At 36.5% G+C, this 25,621-nt stretch overlaps 1 protein-coding gene across 2 annotated transcripts in view; it reads left to right on the top strand.

Moving 5' to 3' along the window:
* antxr2a (ANTXR cell adhesion molecule 2a) overlaps positions 1 to 25,621 on the top strand; it is a 131,690-nt gene that overhangs the window by 47,322 nt on the left and 58,747 nt on the right. Inside the window, exon 1 of one of the 2 annotated variants that reach the window (XM_067438423.1) lies at positions 23,605 to 24,097. The exons of the other annotated variant lie outside the window; for it this stretch is intronic. Within the exon in view, the coding sequence (XP_067294524.1) occupies positions 23,970 to 24,097 (128 nt within the window). The 5' untranslated portion in view covers positions 23,605 to 23,969. Of the gene's footprint in view, positions 1 to 23,604; positions 24,098 to 25,621 lie in introns of those variants that run through there. 2 annotated transcript variants of the gene reach the window in all.

The following is a 25,621-nucleotide window of genomic DNA, read 5'->3' on the forward strand; positions in this document are numbered from 1 at the left end:
ATGTTATTGTAGGCTACCTGTAATGTCTTATAAAACATTTTATTTTTAAAACATGCAGTCTTTTAAAACAGCCTATAAGTTGACTAACAACACTAACCGATTAACACACTTTATGTAGCATTTTTCTGTTAAAATACTTTTTTAAGAATGTTATGAAAATTGATTTCGCTTGCTCCGATTTGCAGGCCTGCAGCTGATTTCATGAACGTGCCAATGACAAAATGGCCAGCAAAAGTTTCTCCGTGTGAATTGCTGTTCGTTGAGGCTCTTTGTCACACAGCTTCTTTAATATCAGGGACGACTGTTGTCTTCGCTTGGACATGCAACATGTCGCCACTTGCAACAAGCAATAATGTCGTTATTGTTTATAATTATTACTTTTCTTAGTGATGGTTTGCCTACTGACAGTTAGCAAATTACTCGAATGATAGGCTACCTATCGACATCTGTGGCGCTCTTATGCGCGTTGCGGCTGCCTGGGATACGGCTCGTGAGCGCGGAGGCTTGTCGCGTGCACACCTGCTGTGGCGCTCCATCACAAGGAGAGCAGCGCGAGAGCTCCGCGTGCTCAACCTGACCTCAGCACGGCTGGATTCTGATGTCTGTATTAACATCTGTGGGAGACAGCAGTGAGTATTCAGCCAGCCAAGTCCACACTCTAGAGTTTCTGTCATTCTGTATTGAACATGTATGCTGCATATCCGATGTTTTTAACCGTTGTGGCGAAATGGTTTTAACATTAATCAGTGAAGATTTGATAAGCTCGACCAAATCAATAGATTTCTCTGTGGGGTCTTCTGGAGTATGTTCATAGAAACACGATCGCTCTCATGTCATTGGATGGCGTCCAGCTCAATACCTTCATTGAGAGAATTAATACATTGTCACATAAGACAGATTTAAACTATATCCCTGCTGACTTATTCATCTTTCTTGTGGGCTGTGCCTTTAGAATATCTTTTAACAGAAGATAATTGCTTTGTAGCTGCCATATAAAGATCGTTATGGAAGTCTTTGCAAAATAAATTAAAATGGTAAAGAATCACCAAAAACCAATAATAATGAGATAAATAAAATATTTTAGTTTGGGCAGGTAAACCGGTAAAGTGCATGACAGAATCAAGAAGAAAAAAAAGAAAGAAAAAAAAACCCCATACATTATCAAACTTGCTAATGCATAGCCTTTACTGTAAGATCCGTAAGAAGAAAAGTGATTGCTTTAAGCTTTTTCTTCAGCACAGCTGGGTGATTGTGTTTATCAGTGCAAAGTAAAATCATAACCCCACGTTTTTTTCAAAAAGAGAGAAACTCAAATAAATGAAGTGCGGCGAAACAAACAGTTTCTACATCCTGCATTTGTTGAGTCCATCATTGACAATCATCATTTTTTGTTGTTGTTGCAGAAGGTGTTAAAGACAATAATGTGTAAAACATACTTAAAAACAGCGTTTCTCACCTCAAGTACTCAGGATCCTCCTACCAGAATGCTTTAGATGTCTCTAATTAAAACAGTTGATTCAACTCTTCAGCTTGATCTGAGTCCAGAAGGCTAACTCACATCAATGTCTACTGAAGATGTCAATTTGTTTTTTGGTTCATCAACAAGTAGCTATTTTTTGTTTACGTGAAAGAACAAGTATGTATGATCATTTTCCATATGTAATTCACAACTGAGGGATTTTTCTTAACATAATGTTGTGTTTTACACTTATAAAGAGATGACTAAACTGAAACAAAATGTTCTTGTAACACCATTCTCTCCCAATTTAGAGATCTTCATGGCAAATTATAAAAGAATAACTCAAATGTCAACAGTGCGTTAAGTGTAACTAATTCAGATTGATATGGAAAATTATTTTTTGCTTTTCACAAAGTTTTCTTGTAAAATGTCTTTTTCCTTTTATTTCTTCCACATATACCCCCCCCCCCCCCCCCCCAGGCTCTTTATACCACAGATAAAATATTTAGTGCAATTTACATTATACATTTCAAATAATAGGACCTGTCCCACCCTGTGCACTTTTTTAAATGCTGACATAAAGATTTACACATTCTTAACCTTAAATCTCTTCTTGTTCCAAACACTTGTCCAGCCAAGCATGATAAGGACTTTTTTCCCATAGATTGTTCGGAAAGCTTGCTCAATCAGTAGCCATCTGCTTAGCTCATGCAGGTTCATGGTGGCTGGCAAAGGCTGTTCGGTTGACAGAATTAATCTCCCCTTCTTCTCCTTTATTGTCCTAAAACATATAGCCCCTGTTAATAGCATTGCCTTACTGGGGCAAACGGCCTTCTCAGTGTAAGTACAACACGGAGCAGATTTCTCTGTGGCATACTCATATGGAGGCTAATTGTTGTACTTTGATGCCATTTGTCAGCGCAGCATGACCCTAATGTTAAACAAGGTTTTTTGTCACAAAGACGTCTTATTGAATATTAACAGAGACTTGAAAGATTCTTTTGTATTAAAAGTCTATCTGATTGTAAAAAATAAAAATAATAATCCAGTGTTTAAGAAGGAGGAAATAAAGATTGTGGTCTTGAACTATAAGCTGATGAGGGATTAAGAACAACTCTATTCTGGACATTCAGACAAGTCTTGCGCTAACCTAGAATGATATGATTGTATTACCAGCAGATAGAAGGAGAAACATTAACATACTACAAGCAGATGTAAGTCAGAGCATAATTAAAATTAGCAGGGATCTGTTTTGTTTTTTTTATTTAGAATTGAGCTGTTGTGCTGCTTTTCTTGCAGGAGATTAAGGATGACAACATATACGGCATGTCATGATAACAATAGGGATCAGCTGATGGAGAAACAAGGCTCTTATTTATCAGTGTTTTGATTAATGTAATCTGCTGTGACATTGTCATATTGGCAAGAGAACACAGATTTAAACTCGTTCACTATTAAGCTACAAAGCTCCCGACAGTTCATTTCTTCAGTAAAAGTATGTTTAATGCAGTTACGCTATCAAAAATGATGCAAAAATATATGAAGGTTGTTACTTAAATATAAAACCAAGAGAATAAAAGATGGATGGATGTAGGTATAAAGAAAGTAGTTGATTGGGCCAGTGCACTGAGCTGAAGACTTAACATGGTATTTCCAATGGAGGGCAGAAGAGGAAAAGGAAGGAGTCTAAACCCTGTAAAGAGGAAGACAAAACAGTGGTCTTGGTATACGAGTGTTTAGAGCAGTTGGGAAACAGTCTTTGAGCATTTTCTGTCTCTCTCTTTCTCATAATTATGCACACACAGGTGCTTTTGCAGGGCCTACAGAAGACTCGCAGGTTGAATCCCAAATCCATCCTCTTTAATCTCTTTGTAAATGACCAAATACTCCTATTTATATGAACTCTCAGAGCTGCACTTGCATAAAATGGTGCTTTTAAAGGGGTACAAAATGGTAAAAGGAATAATTAATAATAAGCCACTTTTATATCGGATCCAGTGATTATACAAATGGAGGAAACCGCCAAAAATATTCTGTTATGGCATATGGCACTTCAGCTGCCATATGTGCCAGTTTTCACTGAAATTGGCACCACGGCTCATGATGGTCAGTTGTGACTGCCAAAAACACAGCGAGGGCTGTGCAGAGAGAGCGAGAGGAAGAGGGGGAGGAGAGGGGGGCTTCATTGCCTCAGACAAGTGCACTGATGTCCTTCTGCATCTCTCACAGCACAATCAAGAGTGAGTTAGCGAGTGTTAGAGGAGAGAAGATTTGGGCAAGAGGAGAAACTGGTGCTTGGGAATCTTTTACTTACCCTCCCTTTCCCTTCAGCCTTTGTGTTCATTCAGCTCTGTGTGAAGTGGAGGAGAAATTGAGGGGGGAACATTGATTTGGCATTTAGAGCATGACCTTTGTAGTATGTAGTCCCACACTTTCATCTTTTAATCATTTGTATGAGATTGAACAAAATTGAATGATTGAATTAAAAAATAACTTATGAAAAGTAGTGTTTTTTAAAAGATTAACTTTGAGTGACTATTAGATGATGATGATGATGATGATGATGATGATGATGATGATGATGATGATGATGATGATATTGGAAATTGGAAATGTACACTGTAAAAAAAAAAACAACGACAAAAAACTGTTATTTTCTGGCAGAATTGGCGCCAAAAAAAGTCTGTTTAAAAAAAGAAAAATACGGTCAGGAAAACAAACAAACAGATAAACTGTAAGAAAAGTAATTTCTTGTGCTATAATTACAGTTTATTACTGTTATTCTACAAAAAATCTTATAATACCATGAAATCTTTTACTTTTAACATACTTTAATTGTTACAATACAGTCCTACACCTCTAAAACAATGAATGATTAAAAAAGTTTAAGTACAGATAATTACATGTATGTGTGTACATTGTAAAAAAAAAGAAGTAATTTTACATAAGGGCCTGTATTTTTTTTTACAGGATTTTCCCGTTTTTTCATTATGCAGTGAAATGTTGTTTTACAGATATTTGCTTGTATTTGCAGGAATTGAGACAATTTTGAGAAAATATTTCCCATAGTCACACACAGACATCAAGATTTGGCCTATGATTCACAGCAATGGTGACAATCAAATAAAAAAACACAATGCATGATGGGTGGCTTTATAGTACAACACTCATGATTGATTTGATTGTCACCGTTGTTGTGAATCATAAGCCAGATCTTGATGTCTGTGTGTGACTACGTGAAATATTTTCTCAAAACATTGGGTGCACATACTTTTTTATCATCCTTCAGGATAGGTGATCATTTTATTGCTATTGGTGCCAATACTTCAGATTCACAATATTATAGAGGCTATAAACAAATTACTATTGTGCCAAACAAGAACACAAAATCAGATGCTCACTTTCTGATGATTTAGTTATCATCAAATGACAACACCTGATGTCACTTCAGCTTTGCTTTCTCAGCCACAACTATTGTTTCACAGACACAGTTACAGCAGCCTAAGAAACGCTAACACATACGGGGACCAAGAGCCCAACTCAAGCAAACACTTCCCTCCACAATGGTGACTTAAAACATATTATAAAACATAAATATCAATATCTAAACCTCTGTAAATTCTCAGTAAGAGCCTCTGTAGTCATCTGACTCTGACAGAAATAGTCAAAGTTTCTCTTATATCTGTGATTGAGGGCAGCACAGTGTCTCAGTGGGAAACACTGGCTCCCCACAGCAAGAAGTGGACGTCTTTTCAACGTACGCCTCTAGTGGCAAAGACGTCATTTGGACATAACTTTGCTTAGTGGGCATTATCTTGTTAATGTGTTAAACACAATAATAAACATTTAAAATGTTGATTGACTGCTGATTTCTGCATATACATTCATTTCCTTTTTTCTATTTTTACAGAAAAAAATCTTTAAAATATTAATCAAACTAATGTAAAAATACAGAAATTTCCTCTCAAAAACGGATATTTAATGTAATACTAAAATACAAGCAATTCCTGTAAAAAAGTCAAAATTTAAATTACAGCAAATATCTGTAAAACAACAGGTATTTCACTGTGTAATGAAAAAACGGGAAAATACGGTAACAAATGCAGACCATTACCTGTAAAATTACTATTTTTTTTTTTTTTTTTTTTACAGTGTATAGTGAAAACAAGCTTTTGGCCATTATATTGAATATTGATAAATAATTTGAATATTTTTATATCCATCATTTGTATTATTTTTTAAACAATCCTAATTTCTAATGTTGAATCCAAAAAATTCTAATGTTGAATATCAAGAAGTTAATTTTTTTTATAGTGTCCCTCTAATGTGTGTGTTCCTACAGTGAAATCATCTGCACCGTGGCCCCTGTTCAAACGTCTGTCTAGCCACTCCAGAATTCTGGAGATTTGGACACTCTGTTTCGAATCGATGATACCTGTTCGTAGTACGAGACAGTGAGTCCAGCCCTGGCTCTGATTGCAGACCCAGTCGCCCAGGCTGCAGATCCTCCCTCGCAGCCAAGCTGCCAGACTAGCTCAGGGTTCACGGCTGAACTGAGCCACCATGGCAAGTTTTAATGTTCCAGGTTTTGGGCGGCCCCAGGGCATATGCTCACCCTCCCTTCGCTAAGAGGAAAGCTCACGTCTGGCAGTGAAGCACTGGGCCTGGCCCCAGAAGTCCTTCAGATTCTCTCTTATGCAGGCCTTTCACATGCCACTCCATCATGGACAGGATCACAGAGTGATTACCATACAGTACATCAGGTATAGTGTTGACTGTTATTTGTTATTTCACATACATAGTATTCCTTTAAAATGTTACTACCGTATATTGTACACACAAACAAAAATTGGTTCTTAGTTCTTTGGGGTGGTTGAGATGCTATATAGTGCTAGTCTACAAATCTAGACGCACCCAAGCGGCAACAAATCTGTCGCGAGTGTAGTCTAGCAACTCTCAATAGACTTCTGCGCTGGAAAAACCAAACTCTGGTCAGGCCAATCACATCGTTTGTAGAGTCGGTGGCAGTGTTGGGGGTAGTGCAGTAACTTGAGTTACGTAATCAGATTACACTGTAAAAAATTGTGGTTGTTTTTTGTTGGTTTAACTTAAAAAAGTAAGTAACCTGGTTGCCTTAAAATTGTGAGTTTATTGAAATTAAAACTTTGAGTTGATACAATGAAGGCAATTTGTTTAATAAATAGAAACTCAAAATATTATTGTATCTGAACCACATAAAAAATGTGATAAATCATGAAAATAGCACTTTTTGTCATGTTTCACTGCATCATCAGAAATAAAACAGATTGCTTACAAAATCTTTTAATAATATTTTAATAAAGGTTGTCGAATCTCAAGAAATGTTCATTGTATTAACTCAAAATTTTAATTTCAGTGAACTCAAAATTTTAAGGCAACCAGGTAACTTTTTTTCTAAATAATTTTTTACAGTGTACTTTTTCAAGTAACTATTAAAGTAACGCATTACTTTTAAAATTTACAACAAAATAGCTGAGTTACTTTTTCACATTTATTTGACGTTGAGAAAAATCGAGAGTAAGTGCGAACGAACATGATGGTTATTGTAGTTCTAGACTAAATGTGAGCATTTCCTCATCTCACTTGCACAATAAAGATTCAGTATTCCTCAAAATGAATAAAAATCAAAATAAGAAAACTATGCAAACCTGCAATAATTAATATTAAATAAAACAAGTATTTTTATGCATTTAATCTATTGACCAATGTTTTGCTGCTAACTTTCGATGAATCATTTAAACCAAAAGCAAAAATGACTTTAGTTTTTCTGTTATTATTGGTGAAGTAAGACTGTTAATTTTTTTTTTCTCCTGCGTCCTATTTTCCATTATCCACAATGGCAGCACAGCTGAAAGGTTTTTTTGAGCTGCGCCCTCTTCTGTACATGCGTGAATTAGCATTTTTACCTCGAACTGAGGTTTATTATTTCAATTTTGGTGTGAAGAGGTCTTTACATTTGCGCAAAAATATAACTTTTTTGTTATAAAAAACTAAAGTGAGAAAAAAGTAATGCAAAAGTAATGTAACACATTACTTTTAAAAGTAATGTAACATTACTTTTCTTAAAAAGTAACTAATTAACTCAATTAGTTACTTTTTAAGGGAGTAACTCAATATTGTAATGCATTACTTTTCAAAGTAACTTTCCCTTAACGCTGGTCTGTTGGCTGGCTTAACATGATGGCAGAGGTGCGAAGGTTCCACGTGCTTCTTGTAAACAAAGAAGCTGGCAAACGGCGGTCTTTCGATTCAGCTTGGGCTGCGCGGCTCTGGAAGAATTGGAGTTAAGCTTTTCTTTGATTAAAAGAACAAAGAATGGCACTAAAATCAATTTTAAGAAGGGAAGATGTGTTTAGAGTTTTGCCGACCAGATACGGCGAAAGTTTAACTATCCACTAGCTCCGCTTCATGTTGCTCTGGGTGGTTGTAGCACTATCCAATTGCGTGCAGAGGGAGTTTGAAAGACAACCGTTTATCCCGCCCCTCTGATTGAGCTGTCAATGGTGAGTTTCCAGACCAAACGTCTCGATGTGGGTCTGGCTTGTCAGGCTAATGTAGTACCGCTACCATACAAAGAATCAGTTAATCTCCTGTATAGTTCTTTAAAGTTTCTCTCACTCTCTCTTAGTCTCTTAGTTTAGTTTTTTTTAAAAATGCAGCGTATTTCCTGAAGATAACATGGCTCTAGACTTTTTGACAGCAGGAAAACGTGATTCAAAACATCTTTTTTCCATTGTAGTAAATTCCCATACATTGCAATGAGAGTGGGGTGACAGATCTAAGGAAGAGAATGGGGTGTTAGAGAATGACAAAGGTGCTGTACAGCACCTTCAAAGATAGGTGCTATAAAGTGGTTCCCTAATGATTACAAGCCACTTTTAGTGTTATTTAGCACCATTTCTGTTTAGAGTGTAAAGTTTGTGTTCCAATGACTTAGTGTGTTTTCACCCTTGGGTCCTCTTTAAAAGAACCAAACCCAGACTCCTTTAAGTGAACCAAGTGAAAAAGGACCCAGTTCTCATTACGTTCACACTGTCTTTGTACCTGAAAGAGGACTCAGATCCTTTTTGGTCCACTTTAGTAAGAATGTGGTCTCAGACCCCTTTGAGTTCTGTTGCTTTTTGGATCTAGTCCAGTTCAGTGTTTGATGGCTGACCCTATGGCCTTCAACATTTGATCCCATTCGCTTACATTGTTTGTTCCTCAGTAACCATGATATTTGTTTGTTAAGATTATTACTTTATGACATTGCTGCAAATGCTGTTGAAGTTTATCTTTTTACTATATATATATATATATATATATATATATATATATATATATATATATATATATATATATATATATATATATATATATATATATATATATATATATATATATATATTAGGGCCAGGACTCGATTAAAAAAATTAATCTAATTAATTAGAGGCTTTGTAATTAATTAATCGAAATTAATCGCATTTTAATTGACCTGAGAACAATGAGAAGTAATTTTTCACATGTATTTTTAGTATACCATTGAATAATGACTGAATACATAAGCTTAATCAACAAAATATTGTTTATTTATTTCAGTCCAGCAGACCAGTGCAATGTTTGCCATTAAGTTTAGCAAAAGCATATCTGTGATATTTGAGGCTCGATGTGCTGCGGTGATACGCAAATTCCTTGTTGTATAGCTTGCACACAACCATGCTCTTGACGACGCGTCCATTCTTTCGTTTTTTAAAACAAAATTTCCCATCCACGGGGCCAAGCAAAGCGGTCTCATCAGCTTCTTCGTTCATGTTCACTCATGCCCTGCGTCTCAATCAGCTCCCTAGTTCCCTAGTCAGGGAACGGATCAAGACATAAGTCAATGGGCTGACTCCCTGATCAGTGCCCTGACTACTGAACTAGGGAGCTGATTGAGACGCACCCATGGTTTGTTGTCGTGACTCCGGAGCGCTAGTTGGTGTTCCAGTATAATCGGTCCGTCGAAACCATAGACAGTAAAAGAAATGGACGGAGCGATCCCATTGCCTTCTACGGCGTTAAGTGATGTCAGTATAGGAGCACTCACTTCCTGATGGCTGAGCGAACTGCGCAGACTCAGACTGAGCTTGACGACGTAGATGTGACGTGAGCCTCCTGTCTGACAGCTGTAGGTCTTCTAGTAGTTGTGGAAAATGAAAGCTAAATCACGTTGTTTAAATATTTTCTCCCATTGCTTTTGGCTCACTATGGGCTTCTCTCCATTCTTCCCCCTTGACTTTATCAGACTTTATGTCTCCACGTCCCCCCGACTGTCTCATAGACAGTAAAAGATTGCCTGCGAGCGTCTCCTCCTGTCTATACGGTAATTTCTCAACTACGCGACAGAGTCGCATTGGTTATGACGCAATTGTTAGCCTATTTTTACAAAAACAGCTTCTACGGGGCGATAGTGTAAGATACAAGGTAACGGAGCCTTTTATGCATTGTCGTGTTTCTTTAGAAATAAACAATGGACAAATGGAGTCTTTAAACGCCTCTGATGTAAAGTTATTCACTGTCAAAGTGACTCAAAAATGAATGGGAGTCAATGGGATGCTAACAGCAGGTGATGGCTTGGTTAGCAATGGCAGCCCCTAGGGGTGAAACGCTTTCCGAGCGCTAGATTACCCCCTTGGTCGAAACTGATTCATTGAAAAACGTTCTGCGGTGCAAAAATAAATGTGGTTAATTTTTTTTTTTTTTTTTTTTTAAATATTAATTAACGCGTTAAAGTCACGTAATTAATTAATCTTAATTAACACGTTAAAGTCCCGGCCCTAATATATATATATATATATATATATATATATATATATATATATATATATATATATATATATATATATATATATATATATATATATATATATATATATATATATATATATAATATATAAAATTAAGAGACCACTTAACATTGAGAAATATGTGTGTGTATGTATGTATGTGTGTGTATATATATATGGTCTAATATCATCATATTAGAATGGTTTCTGAAGGATCATCTGACACTGAAGACCAGAGGATTGATACTGAAAATTCACCTTTGCATCACAGAAATAAATGATCATTTAAAGTATAATAAATTAAAAAACAAATATTTTTAATTGTAATATATCACAATATTTTTTTATTATTATTATTTTTTGATCAAATAAATGCAGGCTTGATGAGCAGAAGAAACTTCTTTCAAAAACATTACAAATAGTAATGTGTCCAAACTTTTGGCTTGTACTCAAGTTCCTATCGAAGACATTTTTGAGGAGGCATATTTAAAAGAACATCACTTTCGCTTGTTTGATATTAGTTAATTGCTATGTGATTTTTTTGACTGTTTTTCCTATTTTCCTATGAGCTTACTAAAGGCTGGAATGCAGCTGTTGTTATCCATAAATTAAACTCTGCCATGATAACATGAGCACACTCAGGAGTATTGACATTTGATGTTGTTGTTTCAGTTATGTGTGTGTGTTTTAGGAAGGTGTTTGATGTTGCAGAAAAGGGGTGAGATGGTAAGTTGATGGCAAATGCCTTGAGGAGAAGCTGTCAGCACAGCCGGTTACCTCTGAAACCCTGGTGGCCTGAGCCGACCGTGGCAGAGTGAATCAAAGACAGTCAGCAAACCCATGGAAAGGACGGGACTCTGCGGGCTGGCCCCCAGATCACTAGTGTTTTTGAGGGAGTTTTATGGCACTGAGGCAGTGTTCTGTATTTTTGATTGCCAGCTCTGGGAGTAGACAGTGGCACTCAGGAAAAAAAAACCTGGCAAAATAACAATGAGCAGAGGATATGTGAGGGGTCTGTGGGTACACACCTCGATCAAAGTCACAGGATATTTAGTAAAGTGGTAAAAACTAAAATGAATTTGTAATTGCTTAGTAAAATAACAAACAAAACAAAAAATCAAGCTTTAAGGGCCAGAGTTTACAACATGTTCTAGAATCAATTGCAGACCCATCCTGTCAACTTCTAATAATTATTCCTATGAATTTAGCCTGAAGGAAGAAGCTTTATTTAACTTTAAGAATGGGGCACAGATCGGACGCAATCCTCGAGCTGTAACCGACTGCAGTGTTTGTCAATGATTTGTCCTGAGCCTTATCAAAGGTCTACTGAAGCATGACATCCATTCTACCATCCATGAGAGAGCGGAAGAGAGTGTGGCGCTTTATATTAGGTTAATTTGGGTTGAGGCTGTGCAGCTCAATGTCCAGCTAAATATTGCAGAGATTGGCCTGAGCTTACTGGTATCATAAGTGTTCGTATTTAATCTTGTTTAGGTAATCTGGAACACACATCCATGGTGTCTATTAGTGTCAGAGTCGTTTAATGAATTGACCTCATAGAAGGAAGACACGTGCTCTAAGTGGGCCATTTAAAAAACTGGGAGAAAATTAGATAGACATCGCTAGACAATCAGATAATATCTACTGTAGTCAATCTCTTGCTTTGCAGGTTAAATGTTGTTGTGGGTTTGTTTTTTGGGTCTTTGTGAAATAATTTTAAAACAATTAAAACCTTTCTTGTTGTTCTGCCATATATTTAAATACAGGATGACTGAGATGACTATATTCGATTTTGCTCCCACAGTTGATTTTTTTCACACCAATTCTTCCCAGCCTGGAGCAGGTATACAATTTAGTTTCTGGTGTCCTTTGACAGCTCTTTGGTCTTGGCCATAGTGGAGTTTGGACTCTGACTGTTTAAAGTTGTGGACAAGTGTCTTTTATACTGATAATGAGTTGTAAACAGGTGCCATTAATACAGGCAACGAGTGGAGGACAGAGGAGCCTCTTAAAAAAGAATTTACAGGTCTATGAGAGCCAGAAATCTTTTTTGAGCTGACCAAATACTTATTTTTCATCATAATTTGCAAATAAATTATTTTTAAATCAGACAATGTGGTTTTCTGAATTTTTGTTGTCGTTGTCATTCTGTCTCTCCTAGTTGAATCGTACCTATGATGAAAATTCCAATCCTCTCTCCTCTTTTTAAGTGGGAGAACTTGCAAGATTGGTGGCTGACTTAATACTTTTATGCCCCACTAAGTATACACTCACCTAAAGGATTATTAGGCTGGAGAGACACTGCAAGCATAGTGTGAGCGTGGCGTTTCTGTTGCATGTCAGCTGTGGGGCGGCTGCCTGGCATTTTCTCTTTGCACACCAGAAGCGTGTCTGATGCGGCACTGCCGCTGCTATTGATGCACAGGCATGTTAAATATAAATACATTGCCTACTAATACAGCAAAGACAACGTCAGCAGTAGCCTATATATCTATGGTATTGACGGCAAAATAGGCTACGGAATATTTTGTTCTGTATTGACAGATTTAATATTTCAAAATAGATAACTATGTTGTTTTTGTATTATTACAATTAGGACTATATCTGCATTTATGTTAACCTACAGACTTTCAAATATGAAAACGTCCTTTATTAATATGTATTTGTGTCAAAATGACATATAAACATCTTTTCCTTTTCTATTTTGCCTGGAAAAGCTTCCAACACGCTCGCCTGTCACGTGAAAAGATCTCTTTTATTTCAACCATCAACCATGTACGCGTTTTCCGCACGGCTCGAGTCACGCAGAGTGTGCAAGCTCTAACGCCTGTTTCACACATATTCCGTCTGCAGTGTGTATGCGGTGGGTTTTTTTTTTTTCCGTACCCATGTTAACAGATTACACAGCTTTCACACTGCATGCGGATGCGGTCCATCAGTCCGTTCCAGGAGTCTGCAGCAGTGGGGCGTTTCCGTACCGAGTCCATTTTTTGTTGTGCTGCACTGCTGCATTAAAGTGATAGAACATTGTTCGCATTAAAATAAACATGTACTGATGTGAAAATCTAGTAATTTCACCACAGATGCATATAATATAAAATATACCCTTGTTTCAAAGTCAACACATGGCTTTTTTTCTCAAGGAAAGCAAGAAAACGACACCATAGTGCCATAATGGATAGCACTCGTCCTTTTTTTGGAGGTGGAAAGCAAAGTTCTTTATGACCTGGTGGTGGTGTAATGGTGTGGGGGGTGTTTTATTGGTACACTTTAGGCCCCTTAGTGTCAATTGGGCATCGTTTAAATGCCACGGCCTAACTGAGCATTGTTTCTGACTATGTCCAACAAGGCATGATGGATCCATGTTCTCTTTCTGTTTATGCCAAATTCTGACTCTACCATCTGAATGTCTCAACCGAAATTGAGACTCATTAGACCAGGCAACATTTTTCCAGCCTTCAACTGTCCAATTTTGGTGAGCTCATCCAAATGCTAGCCTCTTTTTCCTATTTGTAGTGAATTTCAGATGATCCTTCAGAAATCATTTATTATTATTATCATCAATATTATGATATTTTTTCAGGATTATTTAATGAATAGAAAGTTCAAAAGAACTGCATAAATCAGAAAATATAAAGCTTTTGCAACATACATATATATATACTGTCACTTGATAAATTTAATGCATCCGTACTGAATAAATACTAAATTTTCTTTTGATAATAATCATAAATGTTTCATACAATACATATACACTGTCTATTATTGCAAAGTTTGTGGTCAGTACAACTTTAAGCCAGTTGAGACTTTTATGTTGTTACAAAAAACAAAAAACAAAAACTCAGATAAATTCTGTACTTTTAAACTTTCCATTCATAAAAAAAAAAAAAAACTAATCCTGAAAATATATCAGTTACATAAAGTTATCACCATTACACAAACATTTTCACCTGATGATAATTAAAAAAGGTTTCGTTAATCAGCATATCAGAATGATTTCTGAATGATCATGTGACCCTGAAGACTAGAGTAAAGATGCTGACATTTTTACCATCACAGTTAAAGGCTTAGTTCACCCCAAAATAATGCCGTTCCAAACCTGTAAGACCGTTCATCTTCGGAACACAAACAAAGATATTTTAGTTTTGAAGACGTCATTAAAAAGCCCATCTCACTACAGTGTGTTCTACAATAATTTTATGCAGCGACGAGAATTCGTTTTTGGGCGTAAACCAACGAATTGAACAACTTAAATAATGATGGCCAATTTTAAAACATTGCTTCCTGAATTTTAACTTGTATTTAACACGATAACCTTTTACTCTTTTTCTTTTTTCAAATCAAATAAAGGCAGTTACTGTAATATTTATGTTAACACTTTTTTTAAGCATTATATAATACATTACATATACATAGTTTGATGCTTAAAGAAAAGAGTTGTTTTTTGCAGTGCATTCTTCCCTCAGCCTCATGTTTCTACATGTTTCTATATCTGGCAATGCAACAATTGTTTGGGTTTTGATGCCTTCCTGGTGTACTGATGGAGCACACTAGGTTGTTTGTGCATACAAATATATCCAGTATCTCATTGGCATCTCAAAAAAGGGGGGAAAAAAGGTGTGCATGTTCATCTGTCTGAAAATGTGCTGCACTGGGTGTCAGTCCAGACTCTACAGAGAAGGATGTGCTAGAACAGTGACCATTGCAGCTGTGACTGCCTCTCACTTGTTTTGGCCATTTGTGTCCTGCTTGGCTGAAATGACTGATATAATCATCTGCGATGTGCACTGACATGGCAGACAGCTCTCTCCAATGAATGAGAGAATGAGAGAGCCTCACATCGAGCCATAATGGCAGGTGATGAGTTGCTCATGCTGGTTCAGAATCACTCAGGTTGTCTTGGTGTGCTAAATGAAAGCAGAACATTTTGTTTGCCTGTCTTTATTTACTAATATCCATATTCGTAAAGCAAAAAAAGCGTTCCGTTTTTAATGCACAAATCTTCAAAGAGATGAGCTTAAACGAAGATAAAGAAGGCCTTCCATGTGATCCAACTGGGACATGCATACCACAAAATGTACCTTCTCAACCATGTCATAAAGTTAGATGCGGCTTTCAGAAACTCTCTGTCGTCTTTCCGTTAATCGAAAGTGGCACTGCTGTTTTTCTGGCGGTTGTAATCTCTGTTCTGCACTCCTGAGAAGGATGAGGTGGAAAAAATAACAAACGCTGAGCGTGATTGTGCAGGCGGTTGGAGCAACTCTGGGCCACTGAAAATGGCAGCTGTCAAGGCAAGCTGACAGGGAGAGGAACTTGCGCAGGCCCTTGCTGTCTGAAGACTTTGTCACATTGCAGTAGAAACCTCAAGGAGCTCAGAGGAGATGTGTGGTGGCAAGCTTGTCATATTTATTAAGGAGATATTTCCCCAACATGTGAACTCATGTGTGACCACAAGTAATTGCATTTAAAGAAATAATTTATTTTCCAGTTTGTACTACTGTTGAGGGAATCTTTGTTCACATAATTTTGTACTGTTTTTGCATGCAATTGCATGATATATATATATATATATATATATATATATATATATATATATATATATATATATATATATATATATATATCATGCAATTGCATGCAAAAATATATATATTTATATATATATATATATATATATATATATTTTTTTTAATTTTATTTTATACAAGTCCTTCTAAAAAATTAGCATATTGTGATAAAGTTCTTTATTTTCCACAATGTAATGATAAAAATTAAACTTTGATATATTTTAGATTCATTGCACACCAACTGAAATATTTCAGGTCTTTTATTGTTTTAATACTGATGATTTTGGCATCTCAAAAAATTAGCATATTTCATCCGACCAATAAAAGAAAAGTGTTTTTAATACAAAAAAGTCAACCTTCAAATAATGATGTTCAGTTATGCACTCAATACTTGGTCGGGAATCCTTTTGCAGAAATGACTGCTTCAATGTGGCGTGGCATGGAGGCGATCAGCCTGTGGCACTGCTGAGGTGTTATGGAGGCCCAGGATGCTTCGATAGAGGCCTTAAGCTCATCCAGAGTGTTGGGTCTTGCGTCTCTCAACTTTCTCTTCACAATATCCCACAGATTCTCTATGGGGTTCAGGTCAGAAGAGTTGGCAGGCCAATTGAGCACATTAATACCATGATCAGTAAACCATTTACCAGTGGTTTTGGCACTGTGAGCAGGTGGCAGGTTGTGCTGAAAAACCAAATCATCTCCATAAAGCTTTTCAGCAGATGGAAGCATGAAGTGCTCCAAAATCTCCTGATAGCTAGCTGCATTGACCCTGCCCTTGATAAAACACAGTGGAACAACACCAGCAGCTGACATGGCACCCCAGACCATCACTGACTGTGGGTACTTGACACTGGACTTCAGGCATTTTGGCTTTTCCTTCTCCCCAGTCTTCCTCCAGACTCTGGCACCTTGATTTCCGAATGACATGCAAAATTTGCTTTCATCCGAAAAAAGTACTTTGGACCACTTAGCAACAGTCCAGTGCTGCTTCACTGTAGCCCAAAAGTGGCTTGACCTGGGGAATGCGGCACCTGTAGCCCATTTCCTGCACACGCCTGTGCACGGTGGCCTTGGATGTTTCTACTCCAGACTCAGTCCACTGCTTCCGCAGGTCCCCCAAGGTCTGGAATCGGTCCTTCTCCACAACCTTCCTCAGGGTCCGGTCACCACTTCTCGTTGTGCAGCGTTTTTGCCACACTTTTTCCTTCCCACAGACTTCCCACTGAGGTGCCTTGATACAGCACTCTGGGAACAACCTATTCGTTCAGAAATTTCTTTCTGTGTCTTACCCTCTTGCTTGAGGGTGCCAATGATGGCCTTCTGGACAGGGTCGGGTCGGCAGTCTTACCCATGATTGCGGTTTTGAGTAATGAACCAGGCTGGGAGAAAGCCTCAGCAATCTTTTGTAGGTGTTAAGAGTCAATTAGTTATAATCTAATAATATATATATATATATATATATATATATATATATATATATATATATATATATATATATATATATATATATATATATATATATATATATATATATTTTTTTTTTTATATATATATATATATATATATATATATATATATATATATATATATACATACACTTTTTTTTTAACCCTAAAACAAAGTGTTACCGTAAGTTCTATAGGGCATCTGAACTGTGTATTATATGTATATATATATATAGATATACACACACACACACACCCACACACACACATATATATATATATATATATATATATATATATATATATATATATATATATATATATATATATATATATATATATATATATATATATATATATATATATATATATATATATATATATATATATATATATAGAACTTACGGTAACACTTTCTTTTAGGGTTCAATTCTTAATATTAAAGGTGCACCATATAGTATTTTTGCAGTAAAATATCCAAAACCACTAGACCAGTGTTATATATTTTGTTCAGTTGAGTTCTTAATATTGCAAATGTTTCCAACTATTTGTAAATTGTGAGAAAATTGCTATTTTAACAAAGGAGCTGGGACATCTGAGGGAGTTGCCTGTCAATTGTGTCATATCTGTGTGAGCCATGTTTTTTTTTTTTTGGCAGAAACGCTTTACTCCTAGCAGTGTGGAACGTCTCACAGCAGCCGCTGAGCGAATGCACAGAGTAACGTCATAACATAATTTTAAACACACTTACATGTATCTAATATGATAAACAGAGCTGCGTTACCTTATACTCATGACCGGAAAAGCGCAAATGACCGTGTCCCATCATAATAAAAGTCCCGCTGCTCGCGAGCCGTGTGTTCGGCAACAATCACTCCAGCGGCCTTGCTCATCTCCCACAACACTCTGTCCTGCTCTACTTCATACTACAGTAACGCTAATATCTGCACCCATTAACATAATTTCTGCCTATAGCTCGATTCCTTTCCACCAGCTGTGATGTAAAGACCGCATGTCCCAAGATTCTGAGCTCAAACTTGGCGTCATCAAACTACACCTTTGTTTTGAATAGGCGCCCTCTAGCGGACGGAAAAATTACATAGTGCAGCTTTTACTACTTGCTTATTAGCATGCATATTGTTACGTCTGTGACTATTTTCGGATGTGGTGTTGTTGTTTTTCTCTCCCCGTTGTTCTTCCTTGTCTCTCCTCCTATCTTGTTTCTAATAGGTTGTCCCGCCCAAATTGGGCATGACGTCAGGTTGGACGCCCTTTTAAAAGAGGAGCGTAAGCACATCATCGGCAGAGGGAGAAAGCCAGAGACTGATCTGTGTTTTTTTTTGTCCTGTGCAGTGTTGTAAAACACAATTGTGAAATCGTGTTGGTGACTATTGTTGAGTGAGACATTGGTGTTTTCTTTCTGTTAAGTTACTCTCTCTCCTTGTTATCATTCATTTTGTTACTTTTAGTGGTGTGTGTGCCACTGTTATATTCATTATTTGTTATTTATAAACGCTGTAGGGGCAAGGTGCCTTTTTATTTTCAAGATACCGTTTTCTCCTGTTTATGTTTAGTTAGGGAGGTAAAGACGTTGTACTTTTTTTTTGGTACTATTTTTCTTTTGACTGGGAATTTAGTTTCTCCTGGGATAATTTAGTTGACTTTTTGTTTGTTATTTTGGCCTGGCCTATAGCCTTGAAGTTATTCTTGCGTTTTGATTCATTTTCCTTTCTGACTTTTTGGCAACACTCATCCTCTTTGTCCTCACATAAATAAAATCAGGAACCTGAGAAAGTTCCTTTTAAATATACTCTGTTTTGGTACTGGTTTTTATGTTCACCCCTGCGCCCCTAGACTAGGGGGGTCGTAACAATATTACTAGGATATTGGCTGTTAAAGAGCATGTCAATGCCTTATTCTGCATGACCTTATTCTACATTCCTTAATTCTACCCAATACCTAAACTTAAACTACCTTACTAACCATTTATAATCAGTAAGTTAGTTTGAGGCAAAAGTAGTATTTTATTGTGAATAGAAGTTCCTCATACAAAAATATTACCGAATTCACAAACGAATTGTCTGGGATCAGTAAACCAAATACCCACGAAGGGGAAAACCAAACTTGAAACAAACTAAACACGAGGAGCAGGAACAAGTAGCACAGCAGGGAACAGAAGACATCAGACAACGATCCAGCACAGGACTGCAAACACAAGGAGATTATATAGGGAACAACCAAGCCAGTTAATGAGGGAGAAAAGGTGGGGCAAATGAATCAATAATCAGGAACAAGGTGGGTGGGGTAAGACAAGAGAGCACATGGCACAAGGAACATGTGACAAAACCATGTGCTCACACAAAACATGACAACCACAAGCACATGAGCAAAAATGGCAAAATAAAAGACATGTGCTTACAGAAGACAAGGCAGACGTGCATCAAGTGAGTTAAATTTGTGATAAAATTATCTCACCGTCTACTGAAAATTCTCAGTTGATCTAAAAGCAAAGAACAGTGCATTGCTGTATATGTACTCAAATGAGGCTTTAATATAATAACTTTTAACACAACTGATCGCAAAGACATGTCAGCACTATGCAGTTCAGAAAAGTTGGAAAAGTGCCCAGGGCAAATGTATCTGGAGCATGTACTGTAAGAATACAGTTAAATTGCTATTTGTTTTGTATTATGTCAGCTAGTCTGTCATGGACTTATTTCTTTGCAAGTACATTTTCCCAAAGGGATTTTTCAAAGCATTGCAACACTTGTGACTGTGGGAATTATCTTTTACACGTTTTGTAACTGAAATGACGTCTTATAGTGTGACACAAGCTGTATTATTAATTGGATTTTATTTATTGATTTCATCCACATGGTTATAGTGTTACATATCATGCAGGCTGTTTTTTCCCACTTGTTTTTTAAAATAATTTTTACAAGTACACATAATTATTTTCCAGTGTCTTGTCAAGGTAAAAAAGAAAGTAAATACTTTGCACCTTGCTTGTGTAAGAGTGCAGGTTCGGTGTTTATCCACTTGCCTAGGAGACATTTTGTGATGTGATGGAGATTGAAAAAGTAAAGATAGCTGGAGTAGAACACTGACATTTATCTTCAGAGCTCTGGACAGGAAGTTGAACAAACAATCAGGATAAGCAGGTGTCATTTGATGGACAAAGCTGCCAGCACAGGCTGCTTGTCAAGAGAGTAAACAAAGAGAGAGACAGCGAGAGAAGGAATGACATATTCAAATTGTGCTGAGAGACAGATTTTAATTTGCTTGTTCTCTGACTCCTTTCACCTGATGTTGACTGGCCAGAGAGATGACAGTGCTGGTGCTGGTGTGGTTCACCAAATTATTTCATAGAAGCTGAAATGCATTTGTGTATAACTTTGTAACGCGTAAATATAAAGTATTATACCCCCAATAACTGCGCCTACGCATTTTTAGCACTAATTTTTCGCTCTGTGTCTTTAGTAAATCCTGACAGTAGATTTTTAACAACAAAAAAGGGTTTGTGCTGATAAGGTGATAGTAAATCTGGCCCTTGTTACAAAAGATTTCAAAATGTAATAAATGCTTTCCATTCATCAAAGAGTCCTGAAATAATGCATCACCGAAATGTTTCTTGAGCATCAAATCAGATCATATTAGAATGATTTCTGAAGGATCATGTGACACTGAAGACTAAGTAATGGCAAAAATGTACCTTTGCCAAAATTACTGGAATAAATTACATTTTAATATATAGGCCTATTAAAAATTAAAGTTGTTTCAAATTGTAATTTTTACAGTATTACTGTATTTAATTGTATTAATTGCTTTTTGTAAGCCTTGGTGAGCTTAATAGACCTTCAAAAACTTTAAACATTGCTTTTAAAGGGTAGTGCACCGGTCTACCATAAATAATTTATTTTACATTGCAATTTATACAGCCTTTTAACAGAGAAAATCAATAAAATGCTATAGATCCAGATGCCAGATCAGGATGTGTTGCAGTATCTCACTCTTGTCATGCACGTCCGCTCTCCTCTTCCGACATCTTTTACCTGCTCTGATTGAGTCTTTTTTACAGGTCAGTCCTCATGAACCCAGCCCTGTCTGCTTTGATTTTCCCCCGTTCAGTCCTACTTGGGCACGTTCACGGACGCCTGCTCCACGTAGAAGAGGAAGGACGAGCAGGCACTCTGCAGAATCCGCTCATTAAGATGACAGGCCCAACCATGGCAACAATTAACTCCATTCAGCCACAATTCATCCCTCTTTTCAGGGTGGAGAGAAGAGATGAGAGGAGACGTGCAGGTCAGACTTAGTTGAGTGTTAGCCTCACTCTGGGAAAGATTATCTGAAGTACTAATGGTATGAATAAGACTGATGGAGGTCTGTCTGAATGCCATATCCAACAGGATATCCCATTTCTGAGATGAAATGCATGCTATAGGATGCACTGGGACTTCCTGATGGTCTGTTCAACTTATGTGCCGTCAAATCAAATTAGATACTAAGTAATATAGATTTAATAGATTTTAAAAAAAAAATTAAGGCAAGAAAAAGACCACATCAGCACATTTATGTGGGGTCAAATTAATCAATTAAAATTAAAAAATAAATTTGCTCTCAATGCCTATTTATTGAAAAGTTCTAATAATGAATTATTTGAACATATACGATTATATTGCTACATCGCACAACTCTGGTGTAATCTTTTAAAATTACTAAATATTAACATATTGATTTAAAATATAATCAATCCTGCACATACCAAAGAAACAGGGGGTTTACCAAAAATATATTTCTTTGTGTGCGTGAGTCTATATATCTATTATTTTTGGCTGTTGTTTACTGTTTCACAGAAGAAGAAAGTGTTGACTGAAATTATGGATACCTTTGTTTTTTTGTTATGGACTCCTCTGATAATGAGTTTTAACACCTCAGTGCATTTCACAATTAGTTGAATTGTTTCCCTGTCATTTCCAATTATTCTTACCACTAAAATGTCCATGACAAACCAACGGAATAGAACTTTTATGAAATTTTCAATACATCACCATAATCAAGCATGTAAAACGCAAACAGTGTTTACACTACCATACCCCTTCAGATCCATCATCTGGATATATAACAATTATCAATATAATCCAAGTTAATTATGAAGATTTGACTGTTTGATTCACGGCCTTATTAAAAATTCATGGTAGTTTATGATGGCTTCTGCGACTCAAAGCATGATATTATATAGATTGCACTTTGCATAACTCCATCATTAAATTCCATTCGTTTTCAAGAGTTATAATCAAAGTAAATGCAAAAAATTAATAACAATAATTCCATTGATGCTGGTAATTATGCCAATTTAAAAAAAAGTGAATGACACTTAATTCTGTCCTGTCATGGTGCAGTGGAAAACAGACTTGTAAAACAATTATCTTCCTCACTAACATACTAAGTTCTCAGAGGCCTGTTTTTTATTATTAATATTCATATTATTATTATTACTTGTATTAATTCAGGAGACACTTTCATTCAGAACAACTCGCAAATAAAGAATACATAGCCTAAATAATAATAATAATAATAATAAGAAGAAGAAGAAGAAGAAGAAGAAGAAGAAGAAGAAGAAGAAGAAGAAGAAGAAGAAGAAGAAGAAGAAAACACCCCCTCCTTGCTGAAAAAGCTTTTCAGACCTGGAGACTTTAATTTGCATGATTTTGTTTTATTTTTATTAATCAACATCATAGCAAAGCAATTTTACTAATACTATAGTTAATAAGTTAATTCTAGAGAGAAGCGAGGCTAATTTTAAGCGAAGACCATGTTGCGAAGCAAAACACTGATAGATTTAAAAATGTCATAAAACAGGAAGTGACTTTAGTATTCTATTCTATTGTATTAGCTCATCTCTGCTTGGTTCAAGCTTAATCTCTCTTGATAATTTACCAACTTTGGTGTGAATATATCACCGTCAGGCATTATTCAACGCACATAAAAAAAAACCCACGCAGATCACAAAGCATGACTCAAGGCCATATATTGGCACATACAGGAGTTAACACAGGGCTCGTCTGTTTACTGCCCGCAATCAAAATGCAATCACTGTTAAATAGAGTATCCCTACTAAATACAATCAGTATCCCACAGAAAAGAAATCCCTGTAACTTTTATAGTCCTATTCAAATACACATCCTGTTTGAAAATCACAGCTGCTGGGTGTGTGCGCGCGAGTCAAACTGAATTTTGACCTCAAAATCCTGTTGAACATCTGGGCGGACGCGCATGCGCACCAAAAAACTAGGTGAACTACCCGAAGAACTCGCAAGCAACTTTCCAAACAATTACGCTGCCTTTTTTTTCTTGTCATCGCTCGCAAAAGGTGACACCGGCCAGTTTTTTGTTTTTTGGGGGGGATTGCGTAAAACGGATAAGTGAAGAAATCAGATCTAGTGACGTTGCTGGTTCACGGGAAGAAGTTGAACTTTTCTGCAACAATATAAAGTGGAGTAGGCTATGTTGCCCCAAACCGGGGGACACAGCGCTGCATGTTGTTTTGAACTTGACATTGCTTTTTTTAATGTCACTTCATATAAGAAAACACCGTTCAGTTCGGTTTTAGGACTATTCTTATGATTTTTATCCCGCGGATGCATAACTCATCATGACAAAGGAAACTCTCTGGACCGTGGCAACCACGGCGGCGCTTTTCTTCTGTTTATGTTTTTCTTCTTTTAAAGCCGAAAGCCCTTCTTGTCACGGCGCCTACGACCTTTACTTTGTTTTAGACCGGTAAGTAGCCTACTGAACAATTTGTAAATGTTCAGAACAACAATTACAAATTTAAATTTTGTTAAAGTTCTCAAGACAAAATATACGTATTAACTTCACAGTGATACTGTTTATAGGGTTGCATAGTTTACACAAAACAATTATGGTCGTGTTTAGGTAAAGGTGTGACTAAGGTCCATTGACTGTTTGTGTCAGTTATTCCATAGTTTGACCTGATTTTACATGTGTGTCAGTCAGACACTACTGGTGACTACCATTCAGGGGCCACACGGCAAAACATGTTTAATAGATGTGTTACAGAAGACTATCTGTCTGTCTATCTAATGTCTTTCTAAGTTCAAGAAGAATATCTATCTCTCTATCTGCCTGTCATCTGTATCTATAATGTTTCATATTAAATGACACCCCTTTGAGAATAGTTGGCCTCTGTGCAGTCCACAGGATGATGGCACAGATATGCTCTTTTTAAATAACTGAGAGCAGCACAGAACTGGCCAGGCATAATGACCGGTCAAAGACCAGCACATCCGGCCCTGAGTGTCTGTGGCCAGAATGAAACCTGCCTTCACAGTTCACACCTCCAGATCTTTACTTATATTAAATGCGTTGGGATGTTTTCTGATGGTCCCACTAAAGCTTATCTCGATTCTCTGACCTTGGCCTGAGATGAGGAAGAAGACAATGCATAAAAAAATGATTTTCTAATTACCTATCGCTTGTGTTTTATGTTCTCAGCACATGCAGTGGACTATAATTATTAGTTCAATTACCTTGTAGCTATTACATCAAGGGCACATTTTACACACTTTTCTCATTAAAGACACTGCATTGCATTGAGGTTAATGTCACAGAAGTCCACTTCCACTTTTAATGTATTTTATGTTGTGAATTGTACGGAGTTCACAATAATAGAAAAAAGATTTTATTTATGGATTTTATTACGAAAACATCCCTGTATCTACAGTTGCATTCTGTCTGTGATACCTCTGCTTTGTATTTTATGTTGATTTGTGCGGTGTTCACTAGTTATGTGTTTTTTGTTACCCATCCCTTTGCATGTCAGTTTATAGGCTCCTCCTGCTAAATGTAAAAAAAAAAAAACATAACAATGTTTGTATTCATCAGCCAGGCCATTTATTTGACCATTTTTGAAGCTATCAGCATTAACCAAGTTTGTTTGTCCAGTTAACGTGCTAGTTCCATTATCTAACAACAGCCTTATCAAGAGACAGTTAACCATTTTTTTTTTTTTTTGAAATTACACTATTTAAAAAACTTTTTTTTTCTTCTATTCAGCAAGGACATTAATATATAAAGTATTTTTTGTACTTCCTATTCATACAAGATTTGCACAAAATATTAAGCAGCAAAACAGTTTTAAACATTTCTAATAATAAAAGTTTCTTGAGCACCAAAATCATCATATTAGAATGTTTTCTGAAGGGTCATCTGACACTGAAGACTTGAGTAATTATGCTGAAAATTCAGCTTTACAATCACAGGAATACATTTAAATGTTTAAAT

Source organism: Pseudorasbora parva, chromosome 3 (assembly GCF_024679245.1).
Source record: "Pseudorasbora parva isolate DD20220531a chromosome 3, ASM2467924v1, whole genome shotgun sequence".
Classification (NCBI taxonomy): domain Eukaryota; kingdom Metazoa; phylum Chordata; class Actinopteri; order Cypriniformes; family Gobionidae; genus Pseudorasbora; species Pseudorasbora parva.